A 20,313-nucleotide genomic window follows, 5' to 3' on the forward strand; every position below is an offset into this window, starting at 1 on the left:
TTCCCGGCCTCTGCCTCCGTAATCAATTGTTTCACAACATGAAATTAGTTTTCCTGCAATGATGAAAATTCTTAGAGCCACTATTTTCTTTCGAGTAGTATATAATTCGGCCTACATACATCCCACTAATGGGCACAAGCCTCATGTGAGCTTCGCTGATGTAGGTAGTCTTTTGTGCTAAGTAAAAAAAAATATTGCCCACGTAACAACGCGAGGCCTCGAGCAAGTGCCCTGGTCAGGCTGCTCACCACTCCCTAAGGCCCCTACTGCTGGTAGGAACTTGAGTCTTTTGAGTCTGATTTTAAGAACTCGACTCATTTTTACGAAACTCGGCGCTTAAAAAACTTCCGAGTCTTTTAACTCCCGAGTCGAGTCATTTATTGAGCCTTTTTTAAGAGAACTCAAAAGGACTCGAGTCCCCGAATAAAGACTCCGTCAACAATTTCATAGGTTTAACCTAAATAAAAGTAAAGAAATAATGCGTTATTGTACAATTTGTGTGCCTGATCCACGAATATTACTTAAAGACAAAGCATTCCGAAATATTGCAAACAAAAAAATTTAGAGCTCTCTGAAAAGGACTCAAGTCCCTACAAAAGAATCGAGTCTCTAACAAGTTGAAAAGAACTTGAGTTTAGACTTAATATGTGAGTCTGAGAAACTGAGTCGAGTTTCAAAGCAGATGACTCAAAGGAGTCGAGTGTTAACCAACACTAAAGGACACCGCTGAGTCGAACTAGGGAACGGTCCGGTATCCCCTTCGAGGGTTTTGGAAGGAGTATTTCGTAAGGCTTAGCTTACGAAAGCCGTTGCTAACTAAAACCCTTTCATTTGGCTTTTTAAACGCTTCATAATACGGGTAAGCTGATACCTGTTCCTAAGCGCTAACCTTTTGAAGAGGTATCGAGTATAAATTATATATAACGCTTATGCATTTTCAACTTTGAAGTTCACAAAAACACCTGTATAATGATCTATTTTTCAACTCTGTTGGTTTTTGGACCATAGTTGTTATATAATTTTTTTTCATTTAATGCGGAACTTTGCGGAAATCCATACTAATATTACTTTGCTGATCGGCGAAAAGATGACGTGCTAATCAAACAGTGCTACAAAGTAATTTTGTAATTTTGGTGGTGGGTTGTTTTGGTCTGGCCTAGTGGGTAGTGACCTTGCCTACGAAGCCGATGGTCTCGGGTTCAAATCCTGGTAAGGGCATTTATTCGTGTGATGAGCATGGATACTTGTTCCTGAGTCATGGGTGTTTTTCTATGTATTTAAGTATTTTTTTTTTTTTTTTTAATTTATTGAGAAACAAACAGTCTTAAAATAAACATATGAGCAACTTAGCTAATAGCTATGGATTGATTTCGTTATAGACCTATAGTTTCCTAATTTTAAATTATTCGATGTACAATTGAAAAAATAATAATAGTGTAAACTTATAGCGTACATAACAAAAGCGTAAATTTATATAAAAAAAAATATATATATATGTAGAGAACTGAGAAAATACTTAAATCACAGGTACCTATTATCAGGTTGCTGCAACTTTTCACCGTTATTTTAGAAAAGAATATACTGCTCTTTTAAAGAGGCCTAATGAATTGCAAAACAAATCTGCGTCCATACATTTTTCATTGTACTGCCTACAAGTATTTATATATTATATATATCGTTGTCTAAGTAACCTCAACACAAGCCTTATTGAGCTTACTGTGAGACTTAGTCAATGTACTGTGTAATAATGGCCTATAATATTTATTTATTTATTTTTGCGGTGGGAGGGAGCATGGAAACATTAATTGCATGTAAAAATACGCAAGGAAGTATAACGGGCTAGCACTGATTGACTAGCACGTTATCTTTTCGCGGATCAGCAAAGTAATATTTTTTGTTTTAATTATTTTACATTTAATTGTGACATCAAAATATAATTTATGAATACTTTGGAAGGTTTGAAAAGCAGCAATATATGAGTTAGTCAGTGAAAGTGGCCATCCTCACCGCGCAGTGCAGCGCCAGCTGGCGCGCGAGCGTGGCGGCGCAGTGGTCCGACACGACGTGCGCGCACTGCTCCAGGTGCGGCAGGAACTTGCTCCGAATTCGCTCGTCCTTGGTCTTGATGTGCACGCGGTGCAGGCTGTGCTCGCACGGCTCCACCACTACGATGCACAGGTTGAACTGGCCCTGGCGACATAAAGAGACGTTACTTTTAATGCCCTGTGGCGGATGTCTAGTGTTGGCCGCCCTAACCCCAGGCCCTGTTGTGAGTACTAGCCCCCTTTCTCAGAGACCGCCTCCCTAGGTAGTGTTGGTAGGAACTCAAGTCTTTGGAGTCTAAATTGAAGAAATCGACTCGTTTTTACGAGACTCGGAGCTTAAAAACCTTCCGAGTCTTTTAAGTCCCGAGTCGAGTCCTTTATTGAGTCTTTTTTAAGCGCAAATCAAAAGGACTCGAGTCTCCAAATAAAGGCTTAGTCAACAATTTACCCAAACAACAGTAAAGAAAATAGGCGTTGTTGTATGATTTATATTATGTACATCCATGTTTTTTAATCTTTACATAAAGACGCATTTCGAAGTTATCTGTAAAAAAACCAAATTCTCTAAAAAGGACTCAAGTCTCTAGAAACGACTCAGGACTCTATTAAGTCGAAAAGGACTCGAGTTTCGTCTTAATTATAAGAATCTGCAAAACTGAGTCGAGTCTTAAAGCAGAGGACTCAAAGAACTCGAGTCTTAAAGCGGAGGACTCAAAGAACTCGAGTCTTAACCAACACTATCCCTAGGTCCGGGCCTACTGAGCCTTAGGGAACCGCCACTGACAATTTTTGCCATTATATCTCTGTCGATATTTAAATACCTTGACTGTACACTAGACAATCACTTATTACAATTGGTGCCGTGACCAGGATTTTGATCTGTAACAAGTAATTTCTGGTCAATCTGTTCCTCCCATTATTACGCTTGGCTTTCATCGGACGTACAAGAATAAGATTTGAATCAACTTTAGGCTCACCTTGATGGTTTGTATGGGGAAGTCTCCGCCCGAGTCGTTGTACACTATGGAGACGTAGTCGTTGCCGATGTACTTGCGCTTCTCGTTGCACGTGGGGTCGGCGGCCGACACCGGCATGGCCGTCGCCACGTGGAACAGCACCTGACCACGACACATTGGTTATTATACTTCGTTCTTCGTTTGGGAAATGTTCTCTTTTCGTATGGACGATCTTCCCTCTTAAAATGTAGGTTTAGCGTACATACCTGCATGATATCGTCGTGCCACACATAGGTGTACTTGCCGTCCTTCCCGCCCTGCTCCAGGTTGAGGAACAGCGGCTGCTGCTGCGCGCCCTCCAGCAGCCCGGCGCCGCTGCCCGCCAGCGACACCAGCGTGCCGAGCTGCCCGAGGAATTCCGCGTATCTGCCAACGTAAACCGTAACGAAACCCGTTCGAAATGTTTTTCACATCGCAAGAACATGAAAGTAAGCTAAAACCAAATCTACTTCTGGAATTTTTGATTTTTTTTTATACTACGTCGGTGGCAAACAAGCATACGGCCCGCCTGATGGTAAGCAGTCTCCGTAGCCTATGTACGCCTTCAACTCCAGAGGAGTTACATGCGCGTTGCCGACCCTAAACCCGCCCCCCCTCGTTGAGCTCTGGCAACCTTACTCACCGGCAGGAACACAACACTATGAGTAGGGTCTAGTGTTATTTGGCTGCGGTTTTCTGTAAGGTGTTAAGGTGTAATTCCGAAAAAAATAGTTAAGCTATTTAATAATTCAATCGAATTTTTGTTTAGTGTCTCGATTATCACAACAGAATAAAGGCATACATCGAAACAGTCCTTAATTTCTGTAAATGTGGACGGTACGGTAAGGTAGTGTACACGGTGTTTTTTTTTAACTCCGTTAACTTCGGGGTATGACCATGATTAATTAGGTATATTTAAGGAAACTGAATGGCATAATTTTTTTTTTTTTCGTAAAATGTATTTAATAACGTTATTATAAAACAGACATTATATTTAAATCCATCAAACAATTGAAAACTATGACATTTCATTAAGTAGCAAATGTATAAACTCATACTAAACACTAATCAGTATGTAAGGCAAGTGTACACGCTCGTAGGTGCCTTATCAGATAAAAATAAATCATTGAGTATACTAGAATACCTGTTTCTTTGAGAAAGTTACTTAATTTACGCTCAGGAATGCACCCTTGAAATTAAAGGACTTGTTTTTGATCGAAGTGACAGTAGAGTTAAAATTTGATAGACAATCTTGGTAAATTACATCTGACATTTACCTCACGCTGCCGTATTCGTTCTTCAGCACTTCTACTTCGTTGTCCTGCTGCCCCGGTCCGACGTACAGCACGCCCACCTACACAATCATTAGCTTGACGTCAACAGGAGTAGATCGCTACCTATTGCGTAATCTTTCACAATTTATACACCATGGGCCCGTATAACCCGACAGATTTTAAAGGTGTATTCTTGAGCGCATTTAGAGATTTAAATATCATACAAAGGTTTCTGAAATCGGTCTTGTATTAGAGACTTTGTCAACAAACTGTTCTGCAGTTTGGCGAAATTTCAAGACTGTATTTTTTTTATTGTGTATGTTAGAAAATAAATTTAAAAAAAAGATAATGACAATTCGTGTAAAATTTTGTTTCTGTAATAAGTTAATTACTCAATGAACAAACGCCTTTTTGTCTGCGACGCTGCCACTATGCGACTTGGTTTAGACATACCTTCTGACAGACATTAAAATAGAAAAAAAAAAATTTATCAGAAAAAAAAAAATACTTTACTTATTCTTTGCTATGTTTGTTTTCGTCGCCAAGATGAAAAGAAAAAACGTGTTGTGGGCTTATGGCCTCAGGTGTACGTGGTTAAAATCTGTTGGGTTATATGGGCCCACGCTGTATATAAAAAAAAATCTTAAATAACTACAAGACAAGGTCTATCAGTGCCAGACAGGCAGAATATTTATTAATTATAATAATATTGACGACCGGTTTGGCCTAGTGGGTAGTGACCCTGCCTACGAAGCTGATGGTCCCGGGTTCAAATCGTGAATTTATTCGTGTGATGAGCATGGATATTTGTTCCTGAGTCATGGGTGTTTTCTATGTATTTAAGTATTTATATATTATATATATCGTTGTCTAAGTACCCTCAACACAAGCCTTATTGAGCTTACTGCGGGACTTAGTTAATTTGTGTAATTATGTCCTATAATATTGATTGACGACCGGTTTGGCCTAGTGGGTAGTGACCCTGCCTACGAAGCTGATGGTCCCGGGTTCAAATCCTGGTAAGGGCATTATTCGTGTGATGAGCATGGATATTTGTTCCTGAGTCATGGGTGTTTTCTATGTATTTAAGTATTTATATATTATATATATCGTTGTCTAAGTACCCTCAACACAAGCCTTATTGAGCTTACTGTGGGACTTAGTCAATTTGTGTAATAATGTCCTATAATATTTATTTATTTATTTTTTAATATTTATTTAATTAGAATAACAGTAAGTAGGTAAATACTAACAAAATCCAAAATATAATTTTACAAGACTTAGGAAAATACAAGAAGGATAAAAATAAAGAGGTGACCTTGTAAGTCTCGATGGGCGGCACGCGGTCCAGGTTCTTGATGGTGCGCTCGTGCTGCACGCCCGCCACCAGCAGCGGCCGCTCGGCCAGCGGGTTCTGCGCGCTCGGCGCCTCGCCTGCCATACGTTACAGGCACGTGTCAACAACGCAAACGTTCTATGTACGAGTATAGGGAGCGTGCATGAACTGTAGGGGGCAGCACAGGAGCTGTCAGATTTTTGGCGCGAAGCGTAAATGTGATGTTTATTGCAGGGATCGGAACCGGTTTTTTGCAAAAAACATCGAAATAACCATATATTTCGGTTTATTTTATACTCTAAATGTAAGACTCAGTTGTGTTTTCAGATAACGACTTCGTATTATTAGATTGCCTAATTAGAAATGAAGTAATTAACAAAGAACGAAAAAATACCGTTTTCGTTCCCATACAAAAAATACCGGTTTACGATCCCTGGTTTATTGTTCCGATGTAGCCCACAAGATGGCAGAACCTACTATGCACAAGAAAACACTTGACGTGTAAATGTGCATGTTTATGGTTCCGATTCAGACCACAAGATGGCAGACCCTCCAACGCGCACGGTCCCTATAACTTGTTGAGGAGATTATTCAAAACTGTCTTTAATAGGAAATAGTACGTGAAACTTCGCGTAGGGAGCGCCACTACCACAATCCATCACAATTTGTGGGTCTATAAAATCGAAATTTTGTTATCTAATCTCTTGGATATTCGAGCGATAAATTAAATTATCATTTATTTGACATGTTTACAATCCATAGATTTTGTTAGTTTATCTAAACTAAGTACCTAATAACTAGTGTTAGTATTTTCTGATTAACCTATACAATTAAAAGGAACTAAACAACGTACAGGTCGCCCAGTAACTACCAGGTGCCTCCATATTCGACAGTCGTATCTATAGGAAAATACTTTCAGAAAGCTGGGACTGCTTTTCGCTCGTTGCATTAAGGAAGCTGAGCGCATACGGAAGATGGCATAGAACCCGTCTGTACGTGATGTACAGGTTGATAAAGGGGTGAGTATCGCAAATATAAAAATGCAATACAGCGGTTACAATATAAAAACCGGCCAAGAGCATGTCGGGCCACGCTCAGTGTAGGGTTCCGTAGTTACTCTTCCGTCACAATAAGCTAAACTAGAGCTTAAAGTATAGTAAATTGTTAACCAAGGGATGAAACGGTACCTTTCACGCGAGTTAAACAAATAGGAAAATTTGCATAATCAGTACCTAATTAAAGTAAGTCTTCTTACTATGAAGGGGAAACTTTTTGCGATAACTCAAAAACAGCTAAACTGATCATGTCCGCTATAGTTTTCATTTAATGTCTTTCTTAAGCTCTACTTCCAAGATTTTTTTCATATTTTTTGGACCTATGGTTCAAAAGTTAGAGAGGGGGGGGGGGACACATTTATTTTTCTTTCGGAGCGATTATCTCCGAATATATTCACTTTATCAAAAAATGTTTGTTGAAGACCCCTATTAGTTTTGAAAGACTTTTCCAACGATAGCCCACACTCTAGGGTTGAAGCAAAAAAAAAATCACCCCCACTTTACGTGTAGGGTGTCGCGGGGTACCCTCAAAAAAAAAAAAAATTATATTTTATTGTACGACTTTGTCGGCTTTATTGATTTATATATCCATGCCGAATTTCAGCTTTCTAGCACTAACGACCACGGAGCAAAGCCTCGGACAGACAGACAGACAGACGGACATGGCGAAACTATAAGGGTTCCTAGTTGACTACGGAACCCTAAAAATGAGTAAGTCAGTAGGAGACCTGGCACGGGCGGGGTGATGGGGTAGGTGCTCATCTTGTGGTAGAGCTGCAGCAGCACGAAGGACGGCGTGACGCCGCCGCCCGCGCCGCCCGCCGCCGCGCGCCCGCCCGACGACGTCGGCGGCGTCGACGACTGCTCTCTGTGCGCAGGACAACAACAATAGCTTCACTTATAGTCGTTAGCTTTGTAGCTGACCCCCAACGGCTTATCCTTTGTCTATTAATAACTAAAACGGCGCGTGCCCCTACCTGTAGAAAAAAGGGTCGTGTAATTCTAATTGGCACCTGAGCGCGGGCTAGTCTAACGCTCAGAAAACCAGTGTAGGTGTGCTCTCCGATAACGCGCCTTTGTTACGCATTTTTTTTTGTTAAATTTGCAGGTAGTGGCACGCGCCGTTTTAGTTAACAATGGGCAAAGGATAAGCCGTCAGGGGCCAGCTACAAATCTAACAACTATACGAGCATGTTACAACACTACATGGGAATATTAGTAGTAAAATGTTATACGTTTATCGCTAAAGACGTCATCTGGTGCTCGACGCTACAGTCCAATATCAAATTTCATGCATTCGGACAAGATTCATAATGAGTTTGAGTTATTAAGATGCCGAATGTACCTGTGTCGTCTCGTGGGGCTCATGACGGAGATGGTATTGGAGCGCTTGGAGCGGGACAGCGGCGGCAGGTCGTCCCGCTCCCTCATGGAGCCGGCGGCGGCGGGGGCGGGGCCGGGGGCGGGGCCGGCGGCGGGGGCGGGCGCGCGCGGCGCGGCGGGCGGCCTGTGCGCGTGCGCGCCCGCCACGCCCTGCACGATGCTGTCGCTCGCCACCTGCGCCAGAGAACAATCCTCTTATCCGGCTGTCGGAATGAGGGCCACAAATCACCTCAAATATTAATAAATCAAAAATATTGGTCCCAACGTCCTCGTGACTAATTTTAAATAAACCTTTGAAACTATATTTTCGTTGACGTGCTGCGTTGAATAGACGAAGCGCTCAATACGTTTTTGGCTTCTAAAAACGGCGATATTGTCAGTTATGAATCTCTTCACCGATATTAATATGTGTCAGATATGAGTACATACATATTTGGATATAGGTACGAGTATATCTGACATAAATCAATATCACTAACTAACTAACTATTGACGACCGGTCTGGCCTCCTGGGTAGTGACCCTGCCTATGAAGCCGATGATCCCGGGTTCAAATCCTGGTAAGGGCATTTATTCGTGTGATGAGCATGGATATTTGTTCCTGAGTCATGGGTGTTTTCTATGTATTTAAGTATTTATAAAATATTTATATATTCTATATATCGTTGTCTAAGTACTCTCAACACAAGCCTTATTGAGCTTACTGTGAGACTTGGTCACAATTTGTGTAATAATGTCCTATAATATTTATTTATTATTTAACTAAACAATACTTTTCTGTAACTCGTCTGCTTACTGAGGTGTACGTTCAGATTTTGGAGAGGTGTTGCCCGGTCTACGGTGAAATATTCGTTGTGCCTTTTGGGAGCGCCAATTTTCCCGGAAGGGGTCGGTGCTGCACTCGAATATAAAAGATTAGCTTTTGTTGGTTGCTAAGGAACACCTGGAAGCTTATCTGCGCATGTTTCGCTCATTTCGCTACCACCGCATGAATCTCTAGGATGAACTGAAAATATGGACCTAATGCAGCGCTTTTCGACAGTGAATACGTTGTTTAGTATCCCCAGATTGTTATGCCATACCTTAAAATCGAATGTACATATGCATGATATGCTATTAACGCTGCTTGAATGGAACAGTTTGACTCACTCTTATCTGAGTAAATACAAACCTTACCTGTACTTTAGAACATAATAACCTGTACTTTGGTGTTGAAACATAAGGTGTCTACATGTTTTCTTCAGTTTAGTTGATTGTAAATAAAAATACCTAAACATCGCGCATGTTGTACTTCTTGTGTGGAAATATAGTCAAATTGTATGTCTAACGGTTGATGTTGTGAGCTGCCTTGATTAGTATGGAATTGAATGTAGTTAGTTTTATCTAGGTTATAACCATTTTTAATTGTTAGAGCTACAGTTCTGTTTAGGTCTTCATTATAAGTCAGAAAATCTCTACATTTCACAATAATTAAATAAATTAAAAAAAAAAAAAATTGATGCGTCATCTGCGAACAACAGACGAACCCAAATGTGTAGATTTCGTACATGTAAAATCCTTCACAGTAATCTAGTAACGAAAAAAGTTTTTTAGAAATGGTTAAAAAAAAGTGTTCATTTCTTTTAAAATCCGGTAGACCAGAACGGAGATAAAAGACTGAAGAAGCGGTAGCCGTTTGTCTTATAACTCTATCTATCGTGCAAATGCCAGTAACGACTTAAAACTAGTCAAAAATCGACGATAATCGCGGGTGGCCCCTTAATTAATATTACTATTTGTAAGAATTATTGTACCGTTTGTGCCCAAATAAACATAAAGAAACTTACCTTTTGTATGGGTGTTGGTGAGGGCCCGTCTTCAGGCGCCGAGCCAGAGCCTGCAATAGTTATTTGTTTCACAAGGGGGCAAAGTTGATGTTTACCCGCTCGTGCTAATATTGATACCCGAACAAGCGAAATAATCCGAAATTGAACCACGAGCATAGCGAGTGGTTCGAGAAGTGGAATCCTGAGCGTTGCGAGGGTTTAAAACACGAGGGTTAAACAAACTTTGCTTCCGAATGAAACACAAAAATTTTCACCACATCAACGCAAGGAAAATACTAACTGTGAAATACCAAAAAAAATCAAACCCAAATGAATGTAATAAAAAATTATAACGTAGTGGTCACCAGTTCTACCAGGTATGGGGGCGTCCATAAATTACGTGAGGTGTTTTTTTCAATTTTCTGACCCTCCCTCCCCCCTTGGTGAGATGTCGTGAGATTTTATTCAACCCCCTCCCCCGTCCCCCAATCTCACGTGAGATTTTTCAGAATGTGGGTTTATTACGTAAACGCGTTGGATTGTTTATTGTAAAAAGAAAAAAACAATTTGGTTCGTGCTTTTATTTACGACTAGTTTAAGCATGTACATACAATTTGGATTAAATGGACCAAAATAGTATAATTTTTTTTTTGTTTCAATCAGAGAATAAATTGCGTGATATTTGTCGAGACCCCCCCTCTCCCCAACGTGAGATTAGATGAGATTTGACTCGACCCCCTCCCCCCTTTAATCATCTCACGTAATTTATGGACGCCCCCTAACATAAGCAAGCAACTCAACATTTGCATCGGATTACTTTGCCCCACGTGTGGATAAAATGCAACTTTCTCATTAGTTTTTGAACAATCTAGAGGCCATTTATATATGTAACGTTCCAAGAAAAACAACGAGTGGCACTCTTGAATATTAACGTTGTGCATTTTTGATATTTCAGATTGGTTAGGGAATAATTTTGCACGAATTGCTGTAATTATCAGTATAAAAGTACTATCATTTATGTGGTAAAATACAATATTCATTTATTGCGCTATCGTACACAAACATGACAATTTATATTACGTAAAAAATATATAGGTAAAAAACTTAAGTAAGTCACCTGTTGTATGTAGTTGTGACGTGGTCGAATAGACAATACATGTTTAAAAGACACACACAAACAAAACAAATGTCTATTCGACGATTTTTGACGACCGGTTTGGCCTAGTGGGTAGTGACCCTGCCTACGAAGCTGATGGTCCCGGGTTCAAATCCTGGTAAGGGCATTTATTCATGTGATTCCTGAGTCATGGGTGTTTTCTATGTATTTAAGTATTTATAAATATTTATATATTATATATATCGTTGTCTAAGTACCCTCAACACAAGCCTTATTGAGCTTACTGTGGGACTTAGTCAATTTGTGTAATAATGTCCTATAATTAGGGTTGCCAACTATTTTTTGGTGGAATATAGTATTTTCCAGAATAAGGCATTAAAAATATAGTACATTACAAAAAATATAGTACTTTTAGATAAAATGCTTAACATAAGTGTAATATACGTTTAATCATACTTACTAGCACTCTGTTAAGATTAGTTATGGTGACGATTTTAGAGCAAAAATGTAAAATTGATAGATTTAGTCGTTGAAATTGTACTCCTTTTGTTACGTATATCTAAATAACAAGTATTGGTTTCTATTAGCACGTCTTCTCATCTTGCCTTTTAAAAATGAGGTCGCAAGCGTGCGTCCCCGGTAATATGTGACAAGAAGGGACAGTTTTTAAAAAAATATCAAAAAACTATGGTAGTAAATTATACAAAATGATGTATAAGAACAGTTTTAGCAAATGTTGTAGATTGTTTAAGTATCAAAATTACGTTGAAATTAAGTCGATTTTCAGAGAAATTGTCACTTGTTTTGAAGTTAGTTCTGGAGAAAATTGATTACGGCTAACTTTCATTCAAATAACTAAATTCAAATGTATAATAACAAAAATGTAGTTTATTAAAGTTGAAGTACAGGGTATGTGTACTACAAATTACCATTTATTACCAATTTTAGCAGTCCAAACTTTACGAAATTTACAAATAAGATCAACAAAATCAGTGCTTTACGCGCGTTTACCTAAACGTCCATCAGAAAGACAATCATTACTAATTAAATGAGTCTATTTAAAAAAAAAAAAGAAAGATAACAAGACACGCTAATAAAAGTCAGTACTTGTTATTTCTAATAGTTAACAGAAGTTGTACAATTTCATCGACTAAATCTATGAAAAGTTTAAATTTATATTTTTTATTGAGCTTCGTGCACTTTTTAGTAATGTCTAATTTTTAATGAGACAACGATTCAGTACATTCATACTGAATACTTATGATATGACAATTTAATAGCTCACTTTTCATTAAATTTATGTCGGCCCTGTTGCATTCCTCACGCCATTTTGTCTTCATACTTGAAATAATTTTACTTCATTAGAATTAAATGGATAATCGATCTTGAACAAATTAGAAGGATGTCGGAAATATAGTATTTTAGCGTACTATATATTTTTTCAACAGTATATAGTACAGAGAGCCAAAATATAGTACAATACTATATAATATAGTACGGTTGGGAACCCTACCTATAATATTGATTGATTTATTTATTCGAACACGTCACAACTACATACAACAGGTGACTTACTTAAGTTTTTTACCTATAATTCGCTTCACACACCATAAGTCGCTAAGATCAAGAGCAGACGTATAGCTCCACTTCATTTTATTATTCGAGTTGCAATTATATTCAAAACAAGCTTATCTGTATCTTAATTACGGTACTTAAGGCTCAAAATTGTTCGCGAGCCTGATTGTGTTGTGACGTTTTAAAGTGCTGCAAGTTTCTTATCTCTGTACTGTGTGTCTTCCCAAATAAGTGAAATTAAATCTTATTATCCGTGCAATAAGTGCGTTTTGTCCTCTGAACTCGAGTCTGGTCCGACGGCTAACTGAGGAATTCGACTTATATTATTTCTACCGACTCCAAATTCAAGACATGGCGGATTCCCTTAATACTCTAGGTGGTTCATTACCAGCTGGGGGTTCGCAGCCAGATCTCACAAAGTTAAGCACTAGCGAGGACGATGCCACAAACATAACCACAAGAAAGAGAAAACAGCCAGAACTCGGCACTGATACGAGTATTATGCATTATTTAGCGGACTTTCGGAAGGACATTATGGCTTATCTCGCCTCCTCTAGCGCAGCCCAGGACGTGAAATTACAAAACATGCATCACGCCTTAACATCGGATATTAAAAGTCAAATATCTAGTGTTATGTCTAAAGCCGACCAAATAATTATTGAACAAACAGCCATTAAAACGGAACTATCGGATCTTAACGACAGGGTCACTTTTATTGAAAAGAAAAATGACGCTTTGTCGGGCCTCCCAAAAAGCCTCAGCGAGGCTAATAACGTTATTAAAAACCTGGTTGCTGAAAATGACAGGATGAAACAATATTCGCTACTCAACAACATTGAGATTTCCGGGGTTCCGTTCCACAAAGGAGAAAACCTATTTACTATCTTAAGCAACATATGTTCACGCGTTGGCTACACCCTTTCTGATGCTGACGTTGACTCAGTGCATAGGGTGCGGCGCTTTCAAACCGACAAGGGTCAGGGAAACACACGGCCAGCTGCTATTATAGTCCGGTTCACCCAGCGTAGGCGCAAGGACGCTCTGCTGGCGGCCGTCCGAGCCCGCCGCGGGCTGACAACCGCCGACATCGATTTGCCGGGACCTGCGACCCCCCTGTTCCTGGGCGACCATCTTACACCGGCTAATAAACTGCTGCTCAAGCGTGCGAGGCAGATCAAAATTGAACTTAATTATTCTTTTTTGTGGACGAGAGACTGCAAGATTTTTATGCGCAAAAACGAAACTAGTAAAATAATTCATATTCACGATGATGCTGTCCTTACAAAACTCAAGTGACTATATACTTTACAATTATTTTGGCCGGGTCATATATACTTGTTAGTTAGAGTTAATTGTTTTATCGACGTTTTTTTTATAGCGCGCAACGATTATGTTTACGATTGTAACTTGATAGTATTAAAAACGCCTAAATGTGTATTATTAATAAGAATAACTGTTTACCTCATACGTAGCACTACAATGTATCGAATTGTGTTGTTGTTAATAGACTCCTTTAAAGCGACAATATTCCAACACGCTTTTTTTCTTTTTAATTGCGTATTATCGTGTTAGCTAAAACTATTATAGGTTATTACCAAAATGTAAGAGGCTTACGAACAAAATCTCTTGAATTTTTCTCGCGAGTATCATTAGCGAATTTTGATATTATATGCATAACAGAAACTTGGCTTTCCCCTAACTTCTATAATGGTGAATATTTTGACAATAGATATAACGTTTTTCGTTGCGATCGGTCAAAAGCTGATAGCGGGGCGACGCGGGGAGGGGGTGTGGCGATAGCGGTTCTTTCTGATTACAAACCGATCAGCCGCGACTGGCCCGTGCCCCCGCGTTCTTATTGTGACTGCGTGTGGGTATCCGTGCCACTTGAACCTGGTACAGGTCTATTAACGCCCGGTAATCAATGTAATCAACGGTTCTTAAATATCGCCTGTATATATATACCTCCTGGCGCGAGTCATAAAGATGCTTTCAAGTCATTTGTCGACATTTGTGGTCAAATCGTAATCGAACGCCCCAATGATCTATTTCTGATCACTGGTGATTTTAATATACCTGAAGCACATTGGATACCTCATGCATCCACGCCCGGAATGCAATTATTATCGAATGGTAGCTATTTAACACATTTAATGCAAGAGTTTATATCATTTACATCTCTGAATCAATTTAGTTGTTTTTCTAATAGCAATAATCGAATTTTAGATTTAATATTTTGTAATTGCGATTGCAGTGTGGAAGTAGCTGAACAACCACTTGTATATGAAGATTCTCATCATAAATCGCTAACGTTTAAATTACAATTTAAATATACACCTAGTCTTAAGCTATCGCCTAATTTTGTTTACAACTTTCACGCCGCTGACTATAAAAATATTAATGTAGAACTATCAAAAATAGACTGGCATATTTTCTTTAAAGGTATGCTTATGGAGGACTGTACCACGAAGTTTTACAACTTATTACGTAGCTTAATTAATAAATACGTACCGCGACGCGTTTTACGTTCATCAACCTCTGTACCACCCTGGCATAGTCGATGCCTTCGTAAAGTGCTGAACGAAAAGCGCAAGTACCACAAATTATGGAAACTGTATGGAAATCCTCTCGACTATAATAGCTTCAAAGTTTTACGTAAACGAGCAGAAAAAATTGAAAAGGTGTGCTACAAGAACTACATATCTTTTTCGGAACAGAAAATTAAAACATATCCTAATTTTTTCTGGACCTATATAAAATCTATATTTAAAAAAGATAAGCTCCCACAGTTAATGCACTACAAAGGGTCTGTCGCCTCCGATGTACAAAGCATTTGTGATTTATTTAATAATCATTTTCATTCAGTTTTTGAAAACCCCACATCAAATGTTTTTAACATGTCTAGTTTAGATCCACCCTGCAATCCTCCGATAGATTTAAACTCCATTGAAATTAACCGCAATATAGTCTTAAAGTACTTAAACACAATAAATGTCAACAAGGGCGCTGGTCCAGATGGGATACACCCCCTTTTAATTAAAAATTGTTCTTCGTCACTAGCTGAACCTATCACATTATTATTTTCCAAATCCATAGATGAGGCCTGTGTTCCCAAAATTTGGAAACAGGCATGGGTGACTCCAATACCGAAAGGCCCCGTTTCTTCTGACATTGAAAAATATCGTCCAATATCTAAATTATGCCAATTTGGCAAAATCCTCGAAAAGATCGTCACTCATCAGCTTTTTAATGCTGCTCGTCTACATATAAGCCACCATCAACATGGTTTTTATAAGGGACGTTCCGTAGATAGTAACTTACTTACTTTCACAAATGAAATTTTAAATGCCATGGACGAAGGGTTTAGTGTAGACGCCGTCTATACCGATTTTGCCAAGGCTTTTGATAAGATTTGTCATAGCACACTCTTACACAAGCTTTGGCGTCTCGGTATACACGGTAATCTTTTTAGATGGATAAAATCTTATGTTGAAAATAGGTGCCAGGCTGTAGTTCTTTCTGGGTTTACATCTCAAATCAAGTATATAACTTCTGGAGTACCTCAAGGATCTCATCTGGGCCCATTGCTATTTACCTTATTTATCAATGATATTTCGGAATATGTAAAGCATTCAAACATATTACTCTATGCAGACGACACCAAGTTATTCAGAATTATTAAAGATCGAGAAGATTGTAAATTATTACAGGAAGATTTAGTCAATGTAGAGAGATATTGTAAAGAAAATAAGCTTCTTCTTAATTATGATAAGTGTTTTGTAATAACTTTTTCCAAAAAAAAGATTAATTTTGATTTTAATTATACATTATCTAATGGAAATCTGCATAGAGTGTCGCAGATTCGAGATTTAGGTGTTATTATGGATTCCGGAATGACTTTCACACCACACATAGACACCATTTTACAAAAATGCTATAAGCAACTAGGTTTTATTTTACGCGTAGGGAAGCCATTCCGAAATGCTTTGACCTACAAAATTCTTTTCAATAGCTTTGTTCGAAGTCATCTTGAATTTGCGTGCGCAGTATGGAAACCTTTTTATGCTATTCACTCAGATAGAATTGAGAGACTACAGAAAAAATTTATTAAATCACTAGATTTCAGAACTGGCCATACCTATGTAAATTATGATGATTCCCTAAATCATCACATTATGCAGAAGCTAAGTGATCGACGTGATTGTTACGATGCTGTTGTTCTTTACAAAATAATTCACTCACATCTAGATGTTCCCTCGCTACTTCAAGAGATTTTGTTCAAAGTGCCTCGCAGAAGACAACGTATGTGTCGCAAAAGGGAGCTGTTCGCAATACCTAAAACTAGAACCAATTATGCACATAATAATTATGTTAGGCGTGCTTGCAAGTTATTTAATAATAATTCAAAACTGTCTGAAGTCGATATATTTAATTGCTCGATATATGATGTTAAGAAAGCATTCAAACAACAATAATTAGGATATTCTCCCTGTGATGTGATTATTGTATGTTTGATTGCAGCATACTTTTATTTATTATTATTATTACTTTATGGTACAGCGAATGCATTAAATAATTAAATTACTACTGATAAAGTAATTTTGCGACCTTGACTGTACCCGGATAAATACACTCAGTTACAACTCAGATCTGTTTGTTTAAAGTATTTATAAATGTAATTAGCTATTGTATCTTTAATTAAGGAAACTGTAGGTTTAATTTAATATTACCATATATTTCTGTTCAATTGTATATGTATGCAACCGTTTGTTTCTTAGTAAACAATAAATAAATAAATAAATAAATATAACACTATTTAATTGTAATAGTTTTTCGATCAGGTCACGTGTGCGTCTTATTTTCAATCTGTCGAATCTGTCGGTCACGTGACCTCTCGCGAGTTTAACATTTGTTCCCCATCACAAAAAGTGCACAGCTTTTTTTTTATATATATACCACGTCGGTGGCAAGCAAGCATACGGCCCGCCTGATGGTAAGCAGTCACCGTAGCCTATGGACGCCTGCAACTCCAGAGGTGTTACATGCGCGTTGCCGACCCTTTAAAAATCTGTACACTCCTTTTTTGAAGAACCTCATACTTCAAAAATCTGAAATAATGTGTATAGAGACAATAAAAATAGTAGTCTTGCCCGGGTCGGAGTTGTATGTCATGAGGTGCGGGTGCGGGGGCGGCGGCGCGGGCGCGGCGAGCGGCGAGGAGCCCGACATCTCCTCGGGGATGGCCTCGCACGACACGCGCATGTCGCTCTTCTTGTTCGCCTTCTTCGACAAGTGGAGCGACTGCGACTGCGTGCTGTCGACAATACTGCATTGCTATAGAGGCCGGGAAACGAAGGGCAGGCCGAGTAGATATAGACGGCCGAGCGTGGCGAGGACGGCTAGTGATACGCGGCCGGCAACCCCATTTCTCGCCGAGATTTGTGTAGCGGTTTTCTCAAACTTGCAATGAAATAATAATAAAAATGGAATGATGATGATTGCTTCATGTCCTAATGTGATACGTTGTTCAGTGCGTGGAGTATTGAAGGCGAACAAAAACTTGATTATTTTTGGCGCTACGACGCACGCCATTACGCTTTTTTTTCTTTTTTGTATTTTTATTATTAAAATAATAATAAAAAAATACAAAAAAGCATAATGGCAGAATTTTTCTTAGAGGTTTTTTATGGTTGTATGCCAAGACGTTTAAAAAAGTAAGTAAGGCTGAAATTCCTTTCCATATCATCTTCATTCATCGCACTGGATACGTAGTATTTCCGGACCTATTTTGAAGTCAACATTCAACATTTTATTGCAAGTTTGAGAAATAGTTATTTCTGTCCCAAGGGAGGAATGGTAGGAAATTGCGTGCCGCGTGTAAAATTGTTACCCGAGCCGAAGGCGAGGGTGGCAAACACGCGGGATGGAATGTCCTACGTTTCCTCCCGTGGTGCGCATACTATTTTTCTGTTCGTTTAGCGCAGCGGGAGCAAAGTTGACCTTTCCGCCCGGAGGGCAGAAATAGTTATTTGTACAACAAGAGAGCAAAGTTTGATATTTCTTCGAGTGCTTGTTTTGAGTCCCGTGCAAGCGAAAGATTCTATAATAGATCTATAATCTAATTTAATCTAATTTAGAATCTTGAGCGTAGTAAGGGACTCAAAAGGGCACTAGATGTAAATAACTTTGATCTCGTGTAGTACACAAAATTTTTCACGCCAGTCAGCCATCAAAAAATACAACCTGAAAAAATTTAATCCAGACGGACGGATCACTATTTCACTCATATTTTCTGAAGGTATTCTATCAATTAACTTTAATTACCGCAATAAAACAAAACGAAAGAAATTTCAATAAAATAAAACGAAAATAATGAATTAACGAACTTCAATTGAGTTCAATCGATAACTTTTTTTTGTAAAAAAAAAAACTTTGTAAGATCCGGTCCGAATTGCGGATATTACTATTATTGTCAACTATAGCCTCGTAAGGCCCAAGGTCCTACCTATAGGACTTATTCAGTTCGATGAAATTTAAATCATATTCAATTGGAACAGAGTTGCATTTGGTTAGTTTCATTCAATTTTCAAACAAAATAAAATCAACTGTATTCCCTGCACTATAGGTTCAAATTCTAGTGGCAAATTTAGGATTTTTCATTTCTATGGCTGGGCCTTAGGAGGATAGTAGAGATCGTTAAAAGTAATTAATTTGAATTATTTACTGCGTAACAATTGCATAAATTTGTATAACTTCATTGTTTTGATTGTATAATAAAATACGTAAAATATGGTGTTTTTATTAAATTTTAAACTTTTATTTCATTAATTTATTATTACGAATGAAGACTTGTAGGGTGTTTGGGACCGATGCGGTCTGACTTATTTTGGGGGTCTGTTATAAACCGTCAATATACCGTTGAATTACGTATGGACTTTTTTCTCTTTCTTTTTGCTAATGACGTGAAAGGGACAAAGACAATAGAATCCAAATACTTCGAACTTGTATTAGGCCCCGCACGTTGAAATGACATTCGAATATAAAGGTCACTTGAATGTTATTTTGTCTCACTCAGTGAGCAAAATGCGATTTTGCTCACTGTTTTTAAGCAGCAAATTACCCTTGTTCGAGCTGCTGACGTGAAAAATATATTGTTATATTACATCTAAATTGTATTCAATACACGGACAGTATAACAAATTCAGGACCAGACTTCGTTTAGCTTGGGTCTAGATCGGTCTGTGTGAGATTGTAAAAAAAAAAAACTATAGCACCAGTGATACTTTATAACTTGTAAAATATGACATATCACCACTTCGGTCACTTTTCATCCTGGTATTTTTCGTATAAATGAGGGTAGAAAATACGGGAATAACACGAAGTGCAGGCCTTTTGGATTAGTAGCTCGTTGGTGTCTTTTGTTCTATGCAGTGACTAAACATTGCATAAAAATATTAAAGTTCACTAAGTCGTAACATAGTCAATATTATAGTTCTCTAAATCATTGCATAATGAAAATTACAATTGTCTAAACCGTTGTATAATGATTGTTGTATGGTACTCACGGCTCGGTGCCCGGTAGCAGTATGAGCAGCGAGGGGTCGGCGGCGGGGGGTTCCAGGGTCGTGGGCGAGTCCCGGGGGAGCTTCCACGACGACATCTCCGGTGAGGAGTTGGAGCGGCGGACTGGGTGTCTGCTCTTGCCCTGCGAGGGATTATACATAAACAT

General features: G+C 38.6%; 1 protein-coding gene across 1 annotated transcript in view; it reads right to left on the reverse strand.

The window, feature by feature from the left end:
- Positions 1-20,313, reverse strand: part of LOC133521768 (tuberin) — an 88,192-nt gene that overhangs the window by 6,030 nt on the left and 61,849 nt on the right. Inside the window, exons 46-56 of the mRNA XM_061856837.1 lie at positions 20,150-20,289; positions 17,735-17,898; positions 15,096-15,160; positions 9,914-10,105; positions 8,051-8,262; positions 7,434-7,573; positions 5,633-5,748; positions 4,318-4,394; positions 3,268-3,427; positions 3,023-3,163; positions 2,008-2,190 (exon numbers count right to left, since the gene is read on the reverse strand). Coding sequence (XP_061712821.1) covers positions 2,008-2,190; positions 3,023-3,163; positions 3,268-3,427; positions 4,318-4,394; positions 5,633-5,748; positions 7,434-7,573; positions 8,051-8,262; positions 9,914-10,105; positions 15,096-15,160; positions 17,735-17,898; positions 20,150-20,289 — 1,590 coding nt within the window. The remainder of the gene's footprint in view (positions 1-2,007; positions 2,191-3,022; positions 3,164-3,267; positions 3,428-4,317; positions 4,395-5,632; positions 5,749-7,433; positions 7,574-8,050; positions 8,263-9,913; positions 10,106-15,095; positions 15,161-17,734; positions 17,899-20,149; positions 20,290-20,313) is intronic.

This window comes from Cydia pomonella, chromosome 10, assembly GCF_033807575.1.
Source record: "Cydia pomonella isolate Wapato2018A chromosome 10, ilCydPomo1, whole genome shotgun sequence".
NCBI lineage: Eukaryota > Metazoa > Arthropoda > Insecta > Lepidoptera > Tortricidae > Cydia > Cydia pomonella.